The 22487-nt window shown below is 35.0% G+C and overlaps 1 protein-coding gene across 2 annotated transcripts in view; it reads left to right on the top strand.

Moving 5' to 3' along the window:
• The first annotated feature begins 4156 nt into the window (after positions 1-4156).
• Positions 4157-22487, top strand: part of LOC135764990 (alpha-2,8-sialyltransferase 8F-like) — a 29621-nt gene continuing 11290 nt past the window's right edge. The window contains exons 1-4 of one of the 2 annotated variants that reach the window (XM_065275666.2): positions 4157-4244; positions 6855-7006; positions 7846-7926; positions 8093-8179. In XM_065275666.2, the coding sequence (XP_065131738.1) occupies positions 6894-7006; positions 7846-7926; positions 8093-8179 (281 nt within the window). In that variant the 5' untranslated portion in view covers positions 4157-4244; positions 6855-6893. Of the gene's footprint in view, positions 4245-6851; positions 7007-7845; positions 7927-8092; positions 8180-22487 lie in introns of both variants that reach the window. The other variant, XM_065275665.2, reaches the window with a different exon arrangement.

Genomic DNA, 22487 nt, shown 5'->3' on the forward strand with positions numbered 1-22487 from the left:
TATGAAAATAAATAAATAAATAAGGACCTTTCGTTGGTCCTCCTCAATAAAACACTATAAGACGAGGGAACTCTTACTGCTGAATATACTGTGCTATGGTTATATATTTGAGTAGGTTTAGTAGATTTTTGGTATCTTAACAATTGTTCATGAATGTTTTTTAATCTACAGTCAAATAGAGGTGTATATTTACATCTAATACTACATATTTGTGTACAGTAACCTTAGATCATAATGATGATTTAAATGAACAGATCTATGTTTGAAGTGTTTCATTTAGTTTATTTGCATCTCAGAATCTCGTTTTTATTTTATAATAATAATAATAATTGTTAAATATAAAACTTTGTAAGCAGTTGTTGTTTTATTATTATGTTTTATTGTATTGAGCTCATACTCAAGAACATTCATTTGAACTTATAGCTGCTTTTATTTCAACTTCTCTGGCTTAATCGTTTCAACCTAGAAAGAAAACAAAACGGGTAATAAAAGTTTTAGATTATTTTAAAAAAATATTTTAATAAAATCATATTTTTTGTAATGTGGCACTGGGGATTAGCGCAACAGGACATTCGCGAGTATCCCCCTGTGAACACCGCCGCGCACCTTTGTTTTTTCGCTGTGTTTTTATTTAAACAGACTCCAGGTCTCCCCCACACTCAAACTAAATGCATACTACACATTATTTTAGAAGTAATATGATTTCTTCTCTGTGGTTAAATAAACATGTTCTCACAGTGGATATTTGCTTTAGTATGATTTTGTACACTTATAATGTGGTTTTATAGATTCGCTATTTGAAAATGTCCTTCTTGTACACCCAGCTGAAAATATCCCATAAGTTTTTGTGAAACGCAGTTCCCGCTCATTTTCCTTCACTTCTCCCTGTTGGGGGCAACTCTTGGGTTATAAGCCCGCCGCTCTAACCACAAGTTTACAACTCCCCTAACAACTAATCTACAGTTTAATTTAATTTTGAGTCTTTTCAGTTCACAGTCCAGCTCTAGAGATCTTTTATAAAGAGCCCTGAAGGAATTGGATGCAACTTGAACAAACAGGACATTTTCTGGAGGTTCAACACCAAAAACTACATGACTGATAGTAGTTTGTCAAGGACATTACCTTGCATTGCTTGTGTGTGTGTATTTCGGTATCCGAAAGCAGATGATGGTGATTTATTACTCATCAAGGAACTGGCTTTACTGATGAAACACGCATGATAATCCCCCAGTATATATTGGCCAGGCCCAGCCCTACTGTGTATTTGTTCTGTATTCAATTCTAACCTGACCTTAGCCCTGCTTGAATGTTTGCTGTCCTGACTTAATTGTATTTCTTTATCTATTTCGGTAACCACCACTTTTTCACCTGATGCCGTATTTACAATTGCGTTGATAATCAGAAGTGGATCCATGTATCCTGTTACATACAGTAGGGCCGGGAATCGATAAAAAAAAAGAATTTATTCTGAGGCTTCGGAAATCGATTCTATCAAAGGGAATCGACTCCTTTTTAATAGCCTGGCTGTATAAGAGTACAAACTGCACAATATCAATCACACAATCACTTGTAATTATACGTTTAAACTTCAGAAATGTATTAATATCGTGTTTATGCACATTCGTTCTCATTTGTGCGCTTATGTCCCGTCCGTCTGTGCGCACAGAAAACAGCTCACTTGAACATCTTCTTGCACTCAAATTGTTTAAAATTGCATGAATGTTAACATTTACAAGGTTTAGAAACACATGCAAATGATAAACTTTCTATAAATAGGTATTTCTTTCTAAATGATGTGTATTTGAGCGATTATATATTAAAGGCGTTCTAAGCGAATCTGCAAGACGTTAGTTTTTGTTGACGTTTGAATTGTTTTCAAACAGACGGAGCGTAGCTAACTCCTCCCCCTCCCTTCCGTGCTTTCATGAATGCGCCCAACCACCACCCCCAAATCCTTCTTGTCGTTTATTGGCTGAAACACTTTGTTATGATTTTTGTTTGTAGGTTTGGCCACTGTGTTGTTATTGCCGTTTGTGAAGCCTGGGCTGTCTACAGAGATGGCGTTTTTTTACAGTTTGATCAGCGGACAGCCAGCAAGCAGATAGTGAGGAGATGTTTGCTGTATGTAACAAAAAATGTTTTATGGTCTAAAACGCGTCAATTCGCTTAGAGCGCCTTTAAAGAGATTATCAATTATTATCATTTATTGCGAAATCGGGACAAATAATGGACAGTATCACTTTGTGGCAGTGCAGCACGAGAATTTTAAATTCATGTAGTATTTTAGTTTTAATAAAACCAGTGGACCCCCAAAATTTACATTTTTGTGCTTTATAGGGGGTCCCTCAAGGCTTATAGGAGGTCCGGGACCCTCCAGCCCCCCTTCAATTTGAACACTGGTTTGATCCCAGGGAACAAACACATTGATAGAAATGCACTGTGGATAAAAGCGTCTGCTAAATACATAAATGTAAATATAATGTCATCAATAAGACAACAAGTGCTGTCCCAAACATGTAAAACTCTGGGAATATGTTCAATGTTTATCTAGAAACAACTTGCAAATATATTCTGAAAAGCCATCAAATAAAAAACATTTTAAATGGGGTCAAAGTCCTGTTTGTCACATATCAGTTTGTCTGTTTCCACTTGCACGATTCTGGTACACGTGTCAGTTCCGTGTAGAACGTGTATTTGATCGGTTGATGAACATAAAAAAACAGGGAGACGGATGTAGTCGAAATATCTTCCTTAAACTTTATCTCACCTAAAGATAAACATGTTGCTGATTTCCTGGTGAAATTCATTTTTAAAGAATTTTGGGATAAAAGTGTCTGCTAAAGGTAAATTCAAGTTAAAGGAGATACAAGCAATGGTTTAATTATCAGCTCAATTAAGTTCAGGTTTTGCTGTCATGCAGTTGAAACTAAAAACGAATGACATTTCAAACTCAAGGTCATTTATGGGTGACAGTGCAGAGAAACCAGAACCTCTGCCACTCCAGACCAAACATTTATTCCAGTAAAGAAGTTTCACAATATATCAAATGAACAATTCACAACAAATGATACTTAAATACAAACACTGCTACGCCAAAACTGGAAAATCAAGAGATGCTTGAAAAGATCAGATAAAAAAAAAAGATAACCACAAAAAAACAAAGAGCTCTTATTAATAATAAAAAACAAGCCTACAAACACAAAATCTACCACAACTGAACTACTTGAGCAACAAAGGATGACAGAAAGGTGAAAAAGCAAAAGAGAAACTCTTTTATAACTCTCTGCAGGTGTTTTACGTCCTAGAGAGACGACTGAAGAGAGTCAATGTGTTCTGTCTAGACTACTGAACCTCTTTAAATAACCAGAAGTTTTATTTATTTTAGTCTGATCTCTTTATCTAACCATGTAGAGATATTCTGACAGATTATGAGGAGAACATTTTAGTTTACGTTGGTTTTTGCTTTCGTTATCTCAATGATCCAAATAAGGAGTTTGACTTGTTTTAATGATTTCATTTATTGTGGGTAGTTTGCGTTCTGGTGCTGGTTTGGAGTTGACAGATGGGACGGGTTTTGGGTCTTTCTCTTGGGTTTTAAGGGCTTTTATACTGAAGTGTGTTGAATGGACTTTTTTGAAAGGGAGCATTTTTGGATGTGTATTATTAATTTAGCCCTGTATGCATTAGTAGATGTTTTCTCTGAAATATTTCTACAGAATGCAGGGATTCGATTGGATGTTTGTCCCATTTGGAATAATCTGTGGATCCCAAACCTCACCTTCTGTGTACTATAAGATTAAGTTGGGATTAAAATGGGAAACTACTTGAAGCAGTTGAATATATATTAGTTTTGGGAAAATCTATTATGGAGAGCATGTCAGTTATCTAACTTGGAAAATAGTTTTGTGTTTTAAAAGAAGTTTTGTTTTTGGCTTAGTTTTCTTTTTTCTGTGATTGTTGTTTAAACAAAAGCTATAGCATATATACATATATATATATACAGTTATATATTTCATTATCTTATGTAAAATAAGTAATGATACACAGAAGTTAGTTTTGTGTGTTGTTTTTCTGAAATGCACATTTCTACTTCAGTAAATGTTAATGATATACATGTCTCTGCTTTTATCAGTTCAACAAGGAAATAAACCTTTTATAAGGAATGAATGATTTGTTGTTTTACAATTTTACAATTTTTTTTTACAGTTGAATCATTGGAATCACAGTGGTCTTTAATAAACAAAGTAAGTAAGTAATATAAAGTCTGTTTATTACACGACACACGTCAGTCAGTAATTCTCTTCATAAAAATGTTTGCATGAATTTGTTCAAACAGACATTTATTGCTTATGCAATCATTTTTCCAAGTAGAAAAGGTGTGTGGTGTTCTTCAGGCAAGTAAGGGTGGGAAGTAAAAGTGAAGTAGTGGCCACTGTATGGTAATCATACTTGGAAAGTGACCTATGCGTTTAACCCATCCCAGTGAACTAGTACACACACAGGCACACGGGGCAATGAGCAGGTACCACTGCAGTGCTCGGGCAACAAATGGGAAAAATTTTACATTCATCCAAAAGCAACGACAACTGAGAGAACATTTGTACGAATAATAATAATGGGCACTTCTCATTTAACCTTCTGTCTAAGGAGTCAACAGTAAGTGTAGTCTACAAAGCTGTGTGTAAGATGCTGTTAGACGGGGTGTCTTGTCTTGCCTTGCCTTGCCTATGATGGGCATTCACAAGGACAAACACAATCCGCATCTATGAATCATGACTCTGACATCATCTTTACATTCTTACTCACATCAGCAATGTATTACTCTTTCACAACCCCCATTTCCATCCTGTGTCTGCATTCCTGTGCTTACTGATAGTGACCGAAGACTATTGGCAGTTTTATTGAGTTGTTTGTCCAGTACAGTTGGGGTTAAAGATGATTGGTCAGTCTGAATGAATCAGATTGGGTTTGGTCATATGGTCAGGAATAAAAGACAATGGGTGCTTCTCCAATTTTTATTTGTTCATCCTTGTTTGCTTTCCTTGTTTCCTTTCCTCACATTGTAGCTCCAGGATATAAGTGAGGACAGAGGAGACTAAACATTAAGTAAAATGTCATATCCTTAATCCTTACTCTCTGTATAAAGTTCATTCTCTATTATCAAATGATCAAGTGCATTAAAAATATTTAACAAGAAAAATTAAGTTAAACACATACTTGAGTTCATATCCTTACTACATTTAAAATAGTGGAATGAATTTAGGGAATTTTCACTCAGTTGTTCACTCAGGTTTTGGACACCATTACAATGTGGCAGAAGTCACATATAGTGCACTATATAGGAGATAGGGAACAGTTTCAAACACTGCTCTTGTCTTTTATCCCTTCCTTGACCATGTGACCAAACCCAATATGATACATTTAACGTGACCAATCAGAACCCTTACAAAAATGAACCATGTTTTTTGTGGTTAAAGTGTAGTAACCATGTTTTTTAGTGTATTATTTTTTTATTATTGTCTAGTTTATTGGAGATTTTAAAAGGTGTCCCCCAAGGGTCTGTATTAGGTCCCCTTTTATTCACTATCTTTATAAATAGTATTGATTACGACACTCAGGATGTTAATGTTCACTTTTATGCAGATGATACTATTGTGTTCTGCAGTGCCCCTGCCCCTTCTGGTCAACTAGCCTTGTGAAAACTTCAGTCAGTCTTTGAAATCATTCAGTGACAGCTTGTCAGTTCAAAACTTGTTCTGAACACCGAAAAAACTAAATATATGTGGTATTCTCGTGCTCAAAGAAACCTAAAACTGATTTGACTCCTCTTAAGACTTGTTGATGATGCCTTGTCTTTTGGTTCTCGTATCACCCAACTGAAGAAAAAGCTAAAAATTAAGCTTGGGTTTTATTTTAGAAACAAGCTCTGTCTGGCGTTTAATGCCCAGAAAAAACTGCAACATTCTCACCTGTAGTTGATTTTAGTGACGTTGTGTACCAATTTGCACCTTCATATCTCCTCACTACTCTAGATGCCGTTTATCATGGTTCTTTAAGGTTTATAGCAAATTGTAAATCTTCAACCCATCATTGTGTTCTGTATTATAGAGTGGGCTGGTCTTCTCTCTCTGATAGGAAAAAATTGCATTGTACTCAATCATATAAGACCAGGTTAAGATCTTAGGTTTATTGCCTTCATATCTCAGCTCTCTGGTGCAAAAGAAAACTGTGGACAATTACTTGTTGCATTCTTCAAACTATCAAATAATTTCTGTTTCGCTAGTTAGAACAAAAAGTCCCAAATAATTATAAAAACTATAGCAATAATAACTCTTCAATGTTTATACACTGCAAAAAATGACTTTCTTACTTAGTATTTTTGTCTTGTTTTCAGTAGAAATATCAAAAAATTCAATAAAAAGTAAATAAGTCTAGTTTTAAGACAAATAATAAACAATTTAAGTGAAATTGTCCTTAAAACAAGCACCCCATTGGCAGATATTTTTGTATTAATATTAAATTGTATTATAATATTAATTCACTTAAATTGTATATTTTTTTCTAAAAACTAGTATTATTTTCTTACGTCATTTTGCTCATCAAGAAAATACATCTTGATTTAAGAATTTTTAGATATTTCTACTGAAAACAAGACAAAAATACTAAGTAAGAAAGTCATTTTCTGACTTCATTTCCCATTTCCCAATAATCCTCATAAAACTCTCACTCAAAAGCCATGAAACCCTTTATAACAGAGTAAGTAAAGGGGCGGACTCATGTACAGGTGTGTGTGTGTGTGTGTGTTTGTCACTTTTAACCCCTCATCTCATCTCATCTCATCTTATCTAAAGCAGAGAAAGAAACACAGAAGCTCGTGCACCGGTGTCTGATATATGCCTGTAATGACTCTGGGGCTGCTGCAATGGACCTTCAGTGTTTTAATGATCCTCATCATCTTTCAGAGTGTTTGTCTCATCTTCAACACAACCAACTCACAGGACAGCAGGTCAGAACCTCTTTATTCATTCACTTCAGTCTCATACAGCTTTCTCAAATAGATGAACACTGAGACTCGTTGTTTTATACTGATGAATATTAATATTACTTTATCGTATGTAATTATTTGACTTTTTTGTCATGCTAATGAGAGAGTTTTATGTGATTAAATACATGAAACTGCTGAATATTCCTACTCTTTAAAATAATGTGATCAACGCTACTGCTAACAATAACCTACAAGAATAAATATAAAATGTTTAATATAAATACATGACTTCTCTTGGGTTTCACTACTTTGCCGGCAAATATATTTGGATAACATTTCGTCAGTTAAAAGTTCATAATCTCGGTTTTATTTTTTTAACAATTTTTTTTATCATTTAATTTTTTTAGTTGAAATGTTGATTTTGTGTTGTGTTCTTAAGCTGAATCATTTAGTTTATTTAGTCTGAGGTGGTTTCCCAGATAGGGATTATCATAGTCCAAGACCAAAATCCATATTTGAGCTGCGCCTTAATTTAAAAACACCTTACATTGACGTATATTAACATATATTAGTGCCATTGTTTTTTTCTCAAGATGCACATCAGTAAGGTTTGTTTGTAAAAACGACTTAAATGTCCTAGTCCTGGATTAATCTAAATCCTGCTTTAAGATTATTTATGTGGTTAAATCATTGATTAGCTACTTTATCTATTGAAGTTATGTGAATATGTTTTGTTAGTTTTGTAACATTATGAGTTATAATCTCATATTCTTACAATGGTAGTGGCTCGTAAAGAATTTCACTGGAAGAATATATGATTTCATTGGTCAAACAAGATTCCTGTTTGTTCTTATCTTTAGGGATGAAGTGACAGACACGCTCCACCAGTTTCACTGTGCCAAACTCCGAGCAAAGTTTTCTGTCATCCGACCGGCAAAGAGGTGTGGCAAAAACCCATCAATTTCTGACCTGACCATGACCTTCACTCTATAAAATGATTAAAGATACCATGACTTTGCAAGCCAGTTCATAAAATATCACCAAAAGTGGTCACCGACACAAGTTTTTGTGTGAGAAATTAAACTCACGTGTCTGATTTTCTTTCAGTATTAATATCAATAAATTCACTCAGGAAGTGTCAGATTTGATGAACTGCCCTTACACGCCAAACATAATCGAGCGGGAACTAAACAGGTAACTGCATTTCTGTCTCATAGAAATAACAGCAAACACACACATGCAGTGGGTATGAAAATTGACTGCTTTAAATGTTTCACTCTTTGTTTTTATTGCAGCCATTTGCTAAAATCAAAAAAGTTTTTTTAAAATTTGATTTCTCATTAATGTACACTCAGCACCCGTCATGACAGAATAAAACAGACATGTAGACATTTTTACAAATTTATTTAAAAGAAAAAGTATGCAGACCCTTTGCTGTGACACCTATATTGAACTCGCGTGCTGTCCATTTCTTCTGATCCTCCTTAAAGGGACACTCCACGTTTTTTTAAAAATATGCTCATTTTCCAGCTCCCCTACAGTTAAACATTTGATTTTTACTGTTTTAGAATCCATTCAGCTGATCTCGGAGTCTGGCGCTACCACTTTTAGCATAGCTTAGCACGATCCATTGAATCTGATTAGACCATTAGCATCGCGCTTACAATTACCAAAGAGTTTGGATATTTTTCCTATTTAAAACTTGACTCTTCTGTAGTTTCATCGTGTACGAAGACCGACAGAAAATTAAAAGTTGTGATTTTCTAGGCAGATATGTTTAGGAACTATACTCTCATTCAGGCGTAATAATCAAGGACTTTGCTGCCGTAACATGACTGCAGCAGGCGTAGTGATATTACGTTTGCTTAGCACCAAGGTATCTCTCTGATATGATCAATCTTTATGTCCCAACAAGAGCACTTAGGTCAGCTGACCATTTGCTCCTAGTTGTTCCACGCGTAAGGTTGAAGACTCAGGGGTGACCGAGCCTTTGCGGTAGCGGGACCGAACCTTTGGAATAGCTTACCTCTTAATATTAGACAGGCTCAAACTCTTGCTGCTTTTAAATTGGGCCTTAAAACTTATTTTTATAGTTTGGCATTTGATGCTATGTGAGAGCTGCTTTCTTTTGTTTTATTGTCCCTCGATGTCTTTCTGATGGGGTGTTGACTGTTTCTGTGTTTTTTATTCTGCTCATGTACAGCAATTTGGTGAACACTTGCTGTTTTTAAAAAGTGCTTTATAAATAAACCTTGACCTTGACGCTGTGCATGAAAATAGTCCCCTGCAATTGAAAGTAACCAAGGATGGCTTCTTATGATGTAACTACAGAAGAGTCAAGTTTTAAATAGGAGAAATATCCCAGCTTTTTATTGTTATATTTTTTATCGTGATGCTAATGGTCTAATCAGATTTAATGGATTGTGCTATATGCTAAAAGTGTTAACGCCAGACCCAGATCAGAATGGATTCCAAAACAGTAATAAATCAAATGTTTAACTCTAGTGGAGCTGGAAAATGAGCATATTTAAAAAAAAGTGGAGTGTCTCTTTAAGATGCTTCTACTCCTTCATGGAGTGTTTAATTCAACTTAAAGGCACCTTTTCTGAAGCTCTCCGACTTGCGTGAGCCAACTCAATAAACTTTATGAAATGCGACAGACCTTTTGTAATTACAAATGTTTGTTTTAATTTTAATATAATCACTAGACAGGAAGGGACCACAATCTGCTTACTTAATATTTCAATATAATATTCCTCCAAATGTATGCACGGATATGTAAGAGAATAATAAAGTGTTGTTCATAATATACTGTAACGTGTTTAAATATGAAGTCAGAGAGATGTTAGTTTTGCTGGCTGATGATGATTAATGATCACAATATGCCTAAGCAATCTGGTCACAGGATAAGAAGTGAACAGTGCCCCAATATGAAGTAAGCAAGAGTCCTTATCAGTGCCCGAACCTCCGTGATTTACAACCTCAGGACCTGATTGAGACACACAGAGATACGCTAATTATTGAGCGGTGACTTCAACGGCCTGCGTTGCTCAACTTGGTTGCAAATCATTTTTTTTTTACAGTAGTTTGTGTAAAGTTTCATCCGTTTATGAGTCACAATGTTATACTCAGTTATCACACGAGCCTCTGGTGATTACTTGATTCTGATTACCGGTAGTCAGTATCTAAGACTGATAACACAGCAGGAACTGTGACTTCTTCTACGGTTACACTTTATTTTGATAGTCCACTTTAGACATTCTACTAACTATAAATAACTTTGCAACTACATGTCAACTAACTTTCAATAATTTGCAACTATATGTCTACTAACTGTCATTAGTGTATTAGTAGACTGTAAGGGTTGGGGTTAGGGAAGAGGTTTGGGTTAGTGGAATAAGTTGACATGCACCTGCAAAGACACTAATAGACAGTTGAATGTCTGTTGAGATATCATCACAATAAAGTGTTAGTAGATATTAAGCAGACAGTCTACTAATTCACTAAAGATTGGTAGTTGATAAGTAGTTGCAAAGTTACTTATAATTAGTAAAATGTCTAAAGTGGACTATCGAAATAAAGTGTTACCTCTTCTACTAGTAGTATTACTGTAAATACTTACAAACATGGGGGTAATTTCATGCCAATATTATTGAAAATGGACAGACTAAAAGTCACAAATAGATATTACAACTTGTAAACACAAAACGCAATCTACAAATAAATTAAAAATCCACAAACACAGTCCTCGTGATCCGCAAATGTAAAACAAGATCTACGAATCGTCTTTGTGATCCACAAATATAAAGCATGATTTACAAAAAGAAATCGGTGACTTGTACTTGAAAACCAGAATTTGAATGAATGTAAAGTGACTTCTTTGCAGATGAATATCATTTTCTATTTGTAGATTGTGTCACATTTGTTTTCAGAATTCTGACACTATTGTTTCGCTTTGGTGACAAAATAATGCCATAATTGTTGAAAATGAAGAGACTACAATTTGTAAACACGAAACAAATCTGCAAATAGGTTCCAAATCTGCAAACAAACTCCTTATGATCCGCAAATGTAAAACGAGATCTACAAATATATAAAAATCCACGAACAGACTCTTCATGACATACAAATATAAAATGCGATTTACAAATAGATTTAAAATCCGCAAACCAACTCTTTATGATTCACAAATAGAAATCATCGACTTGTACTTGACAAACAGAATTTAAATGAATGCAAAGTGATTTGAATGCGCATGAGGGTCATTATTTGTTTGTAGATTGTGTTGCATTTGTTTTCAGAATTTTGGCACAACAGTTTCGCTGTTTTCCATTAAAAAAATCTACAAATGCCCTCCTCACAATTTGCAAACAAACACAGTCTAACTTGTATTTTCCAACCATTGTAAAAAGACATTCTTACACATTCTGTGCAAAGTTTAGCATGCAAGTGTTGAATCTGTGTTTGCAAATCACAGGGCATTCACGAATCCTTCTGCACAAGTCTACAGATCTTTTTGGCACTATCTTTCCGCAGAGTTTGTCACTACGATCCACGCGTGTAGTCAGCCAATCAGGTGTATTGCTTCAAAGTAATGCCACGCCCCCTCAATAAGCTCTTTTCAAAATAAAAGCTGGGCTCACTGCCATTTACCGTTGCCGGTGTTACAGCGCTGAAAGGCGGCCAGACCGCGTTATCGATATTATATTAATGATATTAAAGCATTTATGTATAGCATGGCAAATATGTAGCATTAACGTGAACTAGAACAACCCCTCGTTTAAGTTATTATCAGTGCCTGACAATTCAGCCGAGGTCATTAAATCGTTAAAAACACTGCATGAAGCGGTTTTATCCTTAAAACATCAGTGTCTCTTCAACGAACATTTGCCGAGCGTCAGCGAGCCAGCTGGATTGAGTGGAGCTGCTAAGGTGAAGTAGAGCTGAAGATCTTTGCCCGAACCCGACGGGACCCGTCGGGACCCGACGGGCTCGGGCGGGTTCGGGCTTCATTTCTAACATTTTACACGGGCTCGGGGCGGGCTCGGGCTTCCGCTCCGGCTTGTGAGGTAAATGAGCGGTCAAGTTCAAATCAGTAGCGCAGGATCGCGCTGAATTCATTTACAGTGGATTTAATGATTTTCCTCATCAAAAACATGTAGCCTAATCTTGGTGAGTAGGTTTTTCAATGTATAACTAAATATGAATCGAGTCTTACATAATTTAGACAGAGGATATAGACTTATGTTGGCAGTAATGGAGAGAAGTGCCGACGCAAATCCCGCGGAGCCTGCCTCTTAATTTCGTTATTGCCAAATACCCATCTTAATTCAGAATGTATTATCTTAATTTAATTCGTTAAGAAATAATAATTTTATTGGCATATTTAGTGTATTGCATAAGCCTATTTAGAATGAGATGTTACAATGTTACAGATGACTTATTTTATTTCTTTGTTTCAACTTCCAAGTGGCGTGTAGATTATTAGTCATGAAAAAATAATGTTAAAACCTGTGTAAATTTCTCATTCTTGACAAAAGCTGTGTGTGTGCGCACATTTAAATAATGTCGGGCTGTAAACGGGTTCGGGCTTTTAAAAAGCTGTCAATCTAAATGTACGTTCGGGTTCGGGCTGCATTCTGTCGGGCTCCGGACATTTCGGGCCTAACTTTTAAGGCCCGATTACAGCTCTAAGGTGAAGCAGCTAAAATAAAGCAAGCGGGTGCAACGATAATATTGGATGTAACTTGCCGTAATTAACAAAAACATGAGCCTTATTTGACAGCAGCACTAATTGAACTATTTGACCATATGCATTTCATATACATACCGTGACCGGAATGCACTTACAAATCGCGCTGTTATTAGAAACATTTAACTGTTTCCAGACTGTCGCTATCCCTTTGTCAAGTGCTGAAATGTCACTTACTGAATGACTCGTAATTGTAGCAGAAGCTTGTTTAGGCTAATGATCTTCAGCCGATGTGCACTAATATTTTTTAAAATATTATTAATTATTTTTCAATGACTTATTAAATGTTTTAATAATTTGTGCATCATGAAATATTCTTTTTTCATATTTAGTTAGGACTCGTCCCACTGCGCAATGCCTTCTGCATTTTATAATATAGTTTAGATTTTTATTTTTATTTGTTGTTTATTATCTATGTTTATTTATTATTAAGGATTATTGCATTGTACCGTAAATATTTATTTGGTTTCTTTAATCAGATGCCATACCCTTCAAAAAAATATTTTTTTACTGTAGCCTAGATGAATTATAGCAGCAATTGGTAGGAACCATTTATCAATTCGCTAGTACCAACTTTTACCAAAATTGTACCAAATACGTTTTCCTTCTTAATTAATTTATGTTTAGTCATTTAAATTTCATTTCTCGTTTGAATTTTAAATATATTATATTAAAGTAATTTAAACAAATAAACAAAGAAAAAAAAAACCCAATAAATAAATATAGCCTACATTTAAAACATTACATTATCGTTATTGCTGGAGTGCAATTTGCTGGTTGTCCTGCAGGTGACCTGGTAACACTGCTGTCTTACGATGCACTTATAAATTAACGATTACTCCAGAGCACTCGTAGATCTACGATGATTTTCGAGTGCTACTTAAGCTACAAAGCTTTTGGGAAACGGCCCATAATTCTAAAATGAATTTTAAGATTGTTTTTACGATCTACTTACTTAGCCATGCTTTTGGGAAACCCGGCCCTGCTCGTTTGGAATTTGCCTGGCGCACAGCCCAGTCAGAAAGATTAAAAGGCGGGCTTTGTTTTTAAAAAATGTAATGCATTTCTTTATATTACAATAATGAACAAGTCACCAATTTATCAAGTATCGATTCATTATTTTCACTTAATCCTTTTTGCTTTTTACAAAAAGTAGAATAGGCACGCATATTCTGCATTTAGCCAAAATTATGACTGTGGCATGAAGAAACTTTCCTATTTTAGTGAAAAATAAATAAGTTATTTTGCTATTATTACGTAGCATATATTGATGATTTTTAATAACAAATATGACCGTTTTAAACAAACTAAGTACACTGATAAAAATAATATGAAAAAAAAATTATACGCTGGATTTACTAAAAAAAAAAAAAAAAATACAGTGCATCATTTTTACATACACTTTTTTAAAGTAAGTTTTACATTGAATTTAAGCCTTTGCAATTTAAGCAATTGCAATGTTTAAGTAAGTTTTACATGGAGAAGCAATTAGGCCTCCTAAAAATTCCATGTAAAATTTACTTTAAAAAGTGGATGCAAAAATGATGCACTATATTTTTAAGTTAATACAGCCTATTATTTTTTTATAATTATTTAATTTCCTTCTCACAAATTTTACATGATAAAATTTAGGAATTAACTAAATAGTGTGTTAATCTAGAATTACTCACATTTTTGCATTATTTGTACTCAAAAATAGTTTTTGTTTTAACCTATTTTTTTATATAATTGACTAATTTTATTTAGTTAAATTTACTAAGCCACAAAACATTTTTTACAGTGTAAAATAAGAAAAACAAAGTAGGTAAAACCGCATACCCAGCTAGACACTCAAATCGAGCTAGGCACTCATATCGAGTCAAAACAGTCTTGGCTTTTAGACCCGCAGTCTGCAATCCACCCTAACCCGGACTGCAGGTGACATGTTAAAATTATTCCACCCGTTACATCAAATCAGTAGTGGTTCAAGCATATGTGCCGAACCCCCCCCCCCCCCTCCCCTTCATTGTCCCCCAACCCTTCCACCAGTGAATAAAAGTGTTTTAAAAGTGTGCGAGGTCCGTGCACGTCCTCCGCTAGCAACACACAAATAGCTAAAAGCCAAGCGCCTAAACGAGCATTATATATTAATGACGTTAAGTTTATTGTTTTTATTAATTTATATTCACAAAACTTATCAACAAAACATCGATTAAAATTAAGAGACAAATTATCTAAAACGAAATTCATTTTAAAGTAGCAAACAAAACTTACATTAAACTGGAAAATAATGTCGGACCCATTACAATTCTCCCTTCATATTGGCCTTTGCAACGCCTATATGGCGTTTAAAATTACAGTCTATCTTTCCGAAGCTAACTAAATTTAAACAAAACATAAACACATTAAACCCAACAATACTCAAACATTCATATAAAACAGACATTATATATAAGGATACATGTTAAAACAATCCGATATAGCGTTTATAATAGCTGGTTGGTAGATGTTTACTATTTTTGGCAAAACCTCCGTTGCAAACCAACATTTACATGAATAAAATAATTTTTACTTTGAAAATGATGCGCTGTCACGTTAACATCAGCTGTTCGTTTACATAAGACTCCGTCTACGTTCATTTACACTCAGAGCAACGTCTGAGTTCTCAAACTAAAACAGGGTCTTCAGCGTTTGCGAACGAATCCCTTTATGAGGGTCGAAAACGGTGATGTAGTGTAGATGAAAGGCGTAAACGTAGCAAAAGTAACGCGTTTTAAAGCATAAACGCATTAATGTAAACATAGCCTAAATAAATACATTAAATAAAAACAAGCACTTTAAACAAAAAGCACACAGAATTCTTTTTTTTTGGTTTTTAACTGAATTCTAAACACTAAAGTTAATTCCTTAAAGTTAATTAAGGGTTAATCCCTAGTCCTCCCCTCGCGAGTTGTTTTTTGTTCAGGGCCTAAATGTGCATTGAAATATAGTTGAATGTATTTCATAAAATTAATAAAAGATATACAATTATAAATTATTGTTGAATTATCCCTTTCTAGTATGTCATTATGCACAATGTATCAAACTTTGAAAATGAAACAAAAACAATAACTTAAAAGTCATTTTAAAAGCAGTAGTTATTAATGACATAACTGTATATACTGTACATTGTATATTTTGCACGTTTCTCATCCTCTTTTTAATCCTGCTTGACTGAAGGCTTCCGTTAGAACGTTTCTCGTTTGTCGTAAGGTTTTTGTACATTAAGCTGTTGAGTTTCTCCCGCGGACTTTTCCCCCTCGCGCTCGGGCACGCTGTCTGCACGCTGTATATGAACTTGAACGCACCGCCTAAAGTCGAGGGCAGGGGCACACTTCTAGTTCTAAACAGGTTAACTGAAAGCACAATGACCTTAAATGAGCTGACGCCTATTTCGTTTTTTTTTTTTTCGCAGACGCGCACAGCTCCAGTCAGGACATATTAGCCAGTTTTGTATATCACTAGGTTCCAAACTATTGAAACCCCATACGTATTTACAAGACCTACATTTTTTATAGAAATATATGGGAAAACACATTTTTTCCCTTTTAGTAGTTTTTTAACAAGTTTACTTAAATAATATTAAAATATAGGGCTGCACAATTATGGCAAAATCATAATTGTTTAGGCTACTGTATTTGCACTGAATTGGAAATGATATATTAGAAAAATCCAATGAATTTTCAAGGCTGCAGAGAACAGTATAGCAGATATGGCTAATAGTCAGCGAGTCCCACTCCGGCCCTCATTTTGAGTGTCTAGCTTGGTGCACATTTTTACCGACTTTCTTTTTCTTATTTTGGTAAAAAATTAACAAGTTCTATTATTATGTAGCATACATTGATTTTTTTTATAACAAATATGACACTTATTCATTGGCAAATGCAGAACAATGAGGAGAAAGCAGGCTACACGCCTTTCTCGCTTATATGATTAAAGGCTTAAATGTCATTTTTAAAACGAAAGCACATGCTTGTCAAATTTATGCTGGCTGGATAAATGCAGAATCAACAATATCTTAATTTTTTTTTCGATTTATTTGTTCGTATTCATTGACCCTTTTTTTCTTGTGCCAATTAGCACGATTTTCTTTTTCCTGTCACTCAGCACGAATTTCTATAGCCTATATTGTTTTCCATGAACACAAATACATATATCAAATACTGCCTGACGAAATTTTGTGACCGAGCCAGCATAAATTTGACAAGCATAAACAGTCCGCTTTCGGTTTAAATTTGTTTTTAAATTAAATACATTTTAAAATTACATTTAGCTTATGTTCCCCATGATTAATCTTCTCATCACAAGGTAGAGGCGCGTCGCCTATGTTCTACATGTTCCTTGTTGTTCTGCATTTGCCAATAAATAAATAAATAGGCTACTTAGTTTGTTTAAAACTGTCATATTTGCTAGATAATAATAGCAAAAGAACTTATTTATTTATCACTAAAGGAAGGTTCCTTCAACGCCACAGTAATAATTTTGATTAAATTCAGAATATGCCTGCCTATTCTACTTTTTGTAAAATGCAAAAGGGATTAAGTGAAAATAATTAATCAATACTTGATAAATGGATAGCCTAATCAGTCCTGACTAGAGCTGTGTGCCAGTCACATTGCAAACGAACAGAGCGGTTTTCCCGATAACGATTAAACTTAGCACTTAAGAGCGCTTTCTACGAGCTACTTAACGAACATTCGTTGTTCATTTACGTGCGTTTCCCAAGGATGCACGTATAACGATCGCTCGCAACTGGGTAATGCAATATAATCCTTAATAATAAATAAACATAGATAATAAACAACAAATAAAAAGATAGTGCATCATTTTTGCATCCACTTTTTAAAGTAAATTTTACATGGAATTTTTAGTAGGCCTAATTGCTTCTCCATGTAAAACTTACTTAAACATTGCAATTGCTTAAATTGCAAAGGCTTAAATTCAATGTAAAACTTACTTTAAAAAAGTGTATGTAAAAATGATGCACTGTATTTTTTTTTTTTAGTAAATCCAGCGTATAATTTTTTTTCATATTATTTTTATCAGTGTACTTAGTTTGTTTAAAACGGTCATATTTGTTATTAAAAATCATCAATATATGCTACGTAATAATAGCAAAATAACTTATTTATTTTTCACTAAAATAGGAAAGTTTCTTCATGCCACAGTCATAATTTTGGCTAAATGCAGAATATGCGTGCCTATTCTACTTTTTGTAAAAAGCAAAAAGGATTAAGTGAAAATAATGAATCGATACTTGATAAATTGGTGACTTGTTCATTATTGTAATATAAAGAAATGCATTACATTTTTTAAAAACAAAGCCCGCCTTTTAATCTTTCTGACTGGGCTGTGCGCCAGGCAAATTCCAAACGAGCAGGGCCGGGTTTCCCAAAAGCATGGCTAAGTAAGTAGCAGGGGCGTTGCTAGACATAAAGCTCTACTGGGGCACAGGCCCCCCATTTTTTTTTTTTACTTTTTCTTGAAAGCCTGCGGTGTGCAAGATACAATTTCCTTTGCTTAACCCACTATTCCAACATTGCAACAAGTACTGAGAAAGACAAACATTTATTTAAAAATATTTAAGTATCATCTTCATATATACATATATACAACATAATTAACATGTTTAAAGGCATAAAATGTTTGGAAATAATGGCTGGAGAGAAAAAAATGTTATGCACATTTGCATTTTACATAACAATGATTAATAACTTCTTTTTTTATTTTTAAGAATATTTTCATTTTATGACTACTAAAAAATCTATCTTAGTTACTGCTAACTGATTATGTTATGACCTAGAGCTAGTGAACTAAATATTAATTTCATATCTGAAAATACAGAACAGTATAACACAGTTTTTGTATGTGAACAATGCAATTTTATAGACTATTGACAGAGGTTTTCCTGAAATTTTCCCTCTAATGTTTAAGCCCTGACAGGGTAGGATGTTATGTGTCTTTACTCCCTTAAATTCATCATCTCTCATTTTTCCTTCCCTTTTCCTGCTTTGCACAAAACATTTCTGATGTCCATCACATGCGTCAATGAGATTTTCATTATTATTTAGAAACTTACTTTAGCCTCGCCATGTTTTCATAAACCAACTCAATCGCGTGTACTTTGTATGCGGCTGCGCACGGCAAAACAGTCGCGTGCACGCCTCAATTCATGTCCGCGTCCGCGCACCCATTCATGTCCGTGCGCCGACGCGGACATGAATTGAGGCGTGCACGCGTCAGTGCGACTGTTGCGTCGCTTTTTCAAACGTGAATTGGGTAACTACATTGCATATAGATCCGTTTTGCCGCGATTGTCTTTGTAAAGGAATAAACTAGTTAACTGCTAAAATGTAAACTTGAGATTTACACAGGGGCACAAAAGATTTACACTGGGGCACGTGCCCCAGTAAAAGGGGTCTAGCGACGCCCCTGGTAAGTAGATCGTAAAAACAATCTTAAAATTCATTTTAGAATTATGGGCCGTTTCCCAAAAGCTTTGTAGCTTAAGTAGCACTCGAAAATCATCGTAGATCTACGAGTGCTCTGGAGTAATCGTTAATTTATAAGTGCATCGTAAGACAGCAGTGTTACCAGGTCACCTGCAGGACAACCAGCAAATTGCACTCCAGCAATAACGATAATGTAATGTTTTAAATGTAGGCTATATTTATTTATTGGGGGTTTTTTTCTTTGTTTATTTGTTTAAATTACTTTAATATAATATATTTAAAATTCAAACGAGAAATTAAATTTAAATGACTAAACATAAATTAATTAAGAAGGAAAACGTATTTGGTACAATTTTGGTAAAAGTTGGTACTAGCGAATTGATAAATGGTTCCTACCAATTGCTGCTATAATTCATCTAGGCTACAGTAAAAAAATATTTTTTGAAGGGTATGGCATCTGATTAAAGAAACCAAATAAATATTTACGGTACAATGCAATAATCCTTAATAATAAATAAACATAGATAATAAACAAAAAATAAAAATCTAAACTATATTATAAAATGCAGAAGGCATTGCGCAGTGGGACGAGTCCTAACTAAATATGAAAAAAGAATATTTCATGATGCACAAATTATTAAAACATTTAATAAGTCATTGAAAAATAATTAATAATATTTTAAAAAATATTAGTGCACATCGGCTGAAGATCATTAGCCTAAACAAGCTTCTGCTACAATTACGAGTCATTCAGTAAGTGACATTTCAGCACTTGACAAAGGGATAGCGACAGTCTGGAAACAGTTAAATGTTTCTAACAGCGCGATTTGTAAGTGCATTCCGGTCACGGTATGTATATGAAATGCATATGGTCAAATAGTTCAATTAGTGCTGCTGTCAAATAAGGCTCATGTTTTTGTTAATTACGGCAAGTTACATCCAATATTATCGTTGCACCCGCTTGCTTTATTTTAGCTGCGTCACCTTAGCAGCTCCACTCCATCCAGCTGGCTCGCTGACGCTCGGCAAATGTTCGTTGAAGAGACACTGATGTTTTAAGGATAAAACCGCTTCATGCAGTGTTTTTAACGATTTAATGACCTCGGCTGAATTGTCAGGCACTGATAATAACTTAAACGAGGGGTTGTTCTAGTTCACGTTAATGCTACATATTTGCCATGCTCAGGGGTTAAATTGGGATTTGTTATGTGGGGGGGCTCTGCGGGGAGGGGTACTTCAAGGGGTAACATGTTTAATACTGATGATACCAAAGCCACTGGTGTGTTTCAATGACATTCTGGACCTCTTATAGGATTTGATAAGTTTCAGCTTTAAAGCTGTGCCAGAGGTTGACCCAAAATATTTTAAGAAGAGCTTCTGAATTTTAAATGATGCAAATCTATGTGTTTGACACCCTATATCCATTTGTTGCACATGTCATTATGCACAACTGATCAGATTTAAAATAATCAACCTCCTTGAATAATTCTAGGCATAAGATAGGCTACCCCAAAAGACTCAATTAACAAGAAAAGGTACAACACACAGTACTGTATATCATCAACATGTCTTATAAATTAGACATAGAGATTCCCTATGCTGGTCAGCAGCTAAAACAATCATATAGTTAGGTTTGATTGGTGTAATCAAAATACATTATTTTATTAAACTATACAATGAGTTATATCCAGTGTTATACTTAACATAATGTAATTAAATGAGTGACATACATACTTAAATCCTTTACACGTTTCTAGTCTTCTATTAAGTTTTCTCGACGTGGGCACCATTCTTACCTCTCTCTCTCTCTCTCTCTCTCTCTCTCTCTCTCTCTCTCTCTCTCTCTCTCTCTCTCTCTCTCTCTCTCTCTCTCTCCCTCATCAAATGATCCTGCGTGAGAGCGCGTTCTTGAAGTTCTGAGTTTTTTCGCTTGAGTTGCATAACTTGCGCGAAGACGCATTTAAAGGGAAAGCGCGTCTTTTCGCGGCAATTGTGGCGCCCAATTCGCGTCATTTGCATCGCCCCGTGCGAGTACGCGCCTGGTTGCGTCTTTGCATTGACTTTGTTTGTAATCTGCTCGCGCAAATCGTTGAACTTGCGTTGGTGAGTATGCCCCATAATGAATGAAAACGCATTATTCCCTTCGCATCAGTGCACGCGCAGCGAGTACACACGCACAAGCGCACCGGGTACACTGGCAAGAACAGAGCGCGACCTTCAGCCTATGTGCCGGGGCTTAGCCCCGGACGGCCCCGGCCCAATTTAAACCCTGGCCATGCTATACATAAATGCTTTAATATCATTAATATAATATCGATAACGCGGTCTGGCCGCCTTTCAGCGCTGTAACACCGGCAACGGTAAATGGCAGTGAGCCCAGCTTTTATTTTGAAAAGAGCTTATTGAGGGGGCGTGGCATTACTTTGAAGCAATACACCTGATTGGCTGACTACACGCGTGGATCGTAGTGACAAACTCTGCGGAAAGATAGTGCCAAAAAGATCTGTAGACTTGTGCAGAAGGATTCGTGAATGCCCTGTGATTTGCAAACACAGATTCAACACTTGCATGCTGAACTTTGCACAGAATGTGTAAGAATGTCTTTTTACAATGGTTGGAAAATACAAGTTAGACTGTGTTTGTTTGCAAATTGTGAGGAGGGCATTTGTAGATTTTTTTAATGGAAAACAGCGAAACAGTTGTGCCAAAATTCTGAAAACAAATGCAACACAATCTACAAACAAATAATGACCCTCATGCGCAGACAAATCACTTTGCATTCATTTAAATTCTGTTTGTCAAGTACAAGTCGATGATTTCTATTTGTGAATCATAAAGAGTTGGTTTGCGGATTTTAAATCTATTTGTAAATCGCATTTTATATTTGTATGTCATGAAGAGTCTGTTCGTGGATTTTTATATATTTGTAGATCTCGTTTTACATTTGCGGATCATAAGGAGTTTGTTTGCAGATTTGGAACCTATTTGCAGATTTGTTTCGTGTTTACAAATTGTAGTCTCTTCATTTTCAACAATTATGGCATTATTTTGTCACCAAAGCGAAACAATAGTGTCAGAATTCTGAAAACAAATGTGACACAATCTACAAATAGAAAATGATATTCATCTGCAAAGAAGTCACTTTACATTCATTCAAATTCTGGTTTTCAAGTACAAGTCACTGATTTCTTTTTGTAAATCATGCTTTATATTTGTGGATCACAAAGACGATTCGTAGATCTTGTTTTACATTTGCGGATCACGAGGACTGTGTTTGTGG

Source organism: Paramisgurnus dabryanus, chromosome 21 (assembly GCF_030506205.2).
Source record: "Paramisgurnus dabryanus chromosome 21, PD_genome_1.1, whole genome shotgun sequence".
Lineage (NCBI taxonomy): Eukaryota > Metazoa > Chordata > Actinopteri > Cypriniformes > Cobitidae > Paramisgurnus > Paramisgurnus dabryanus.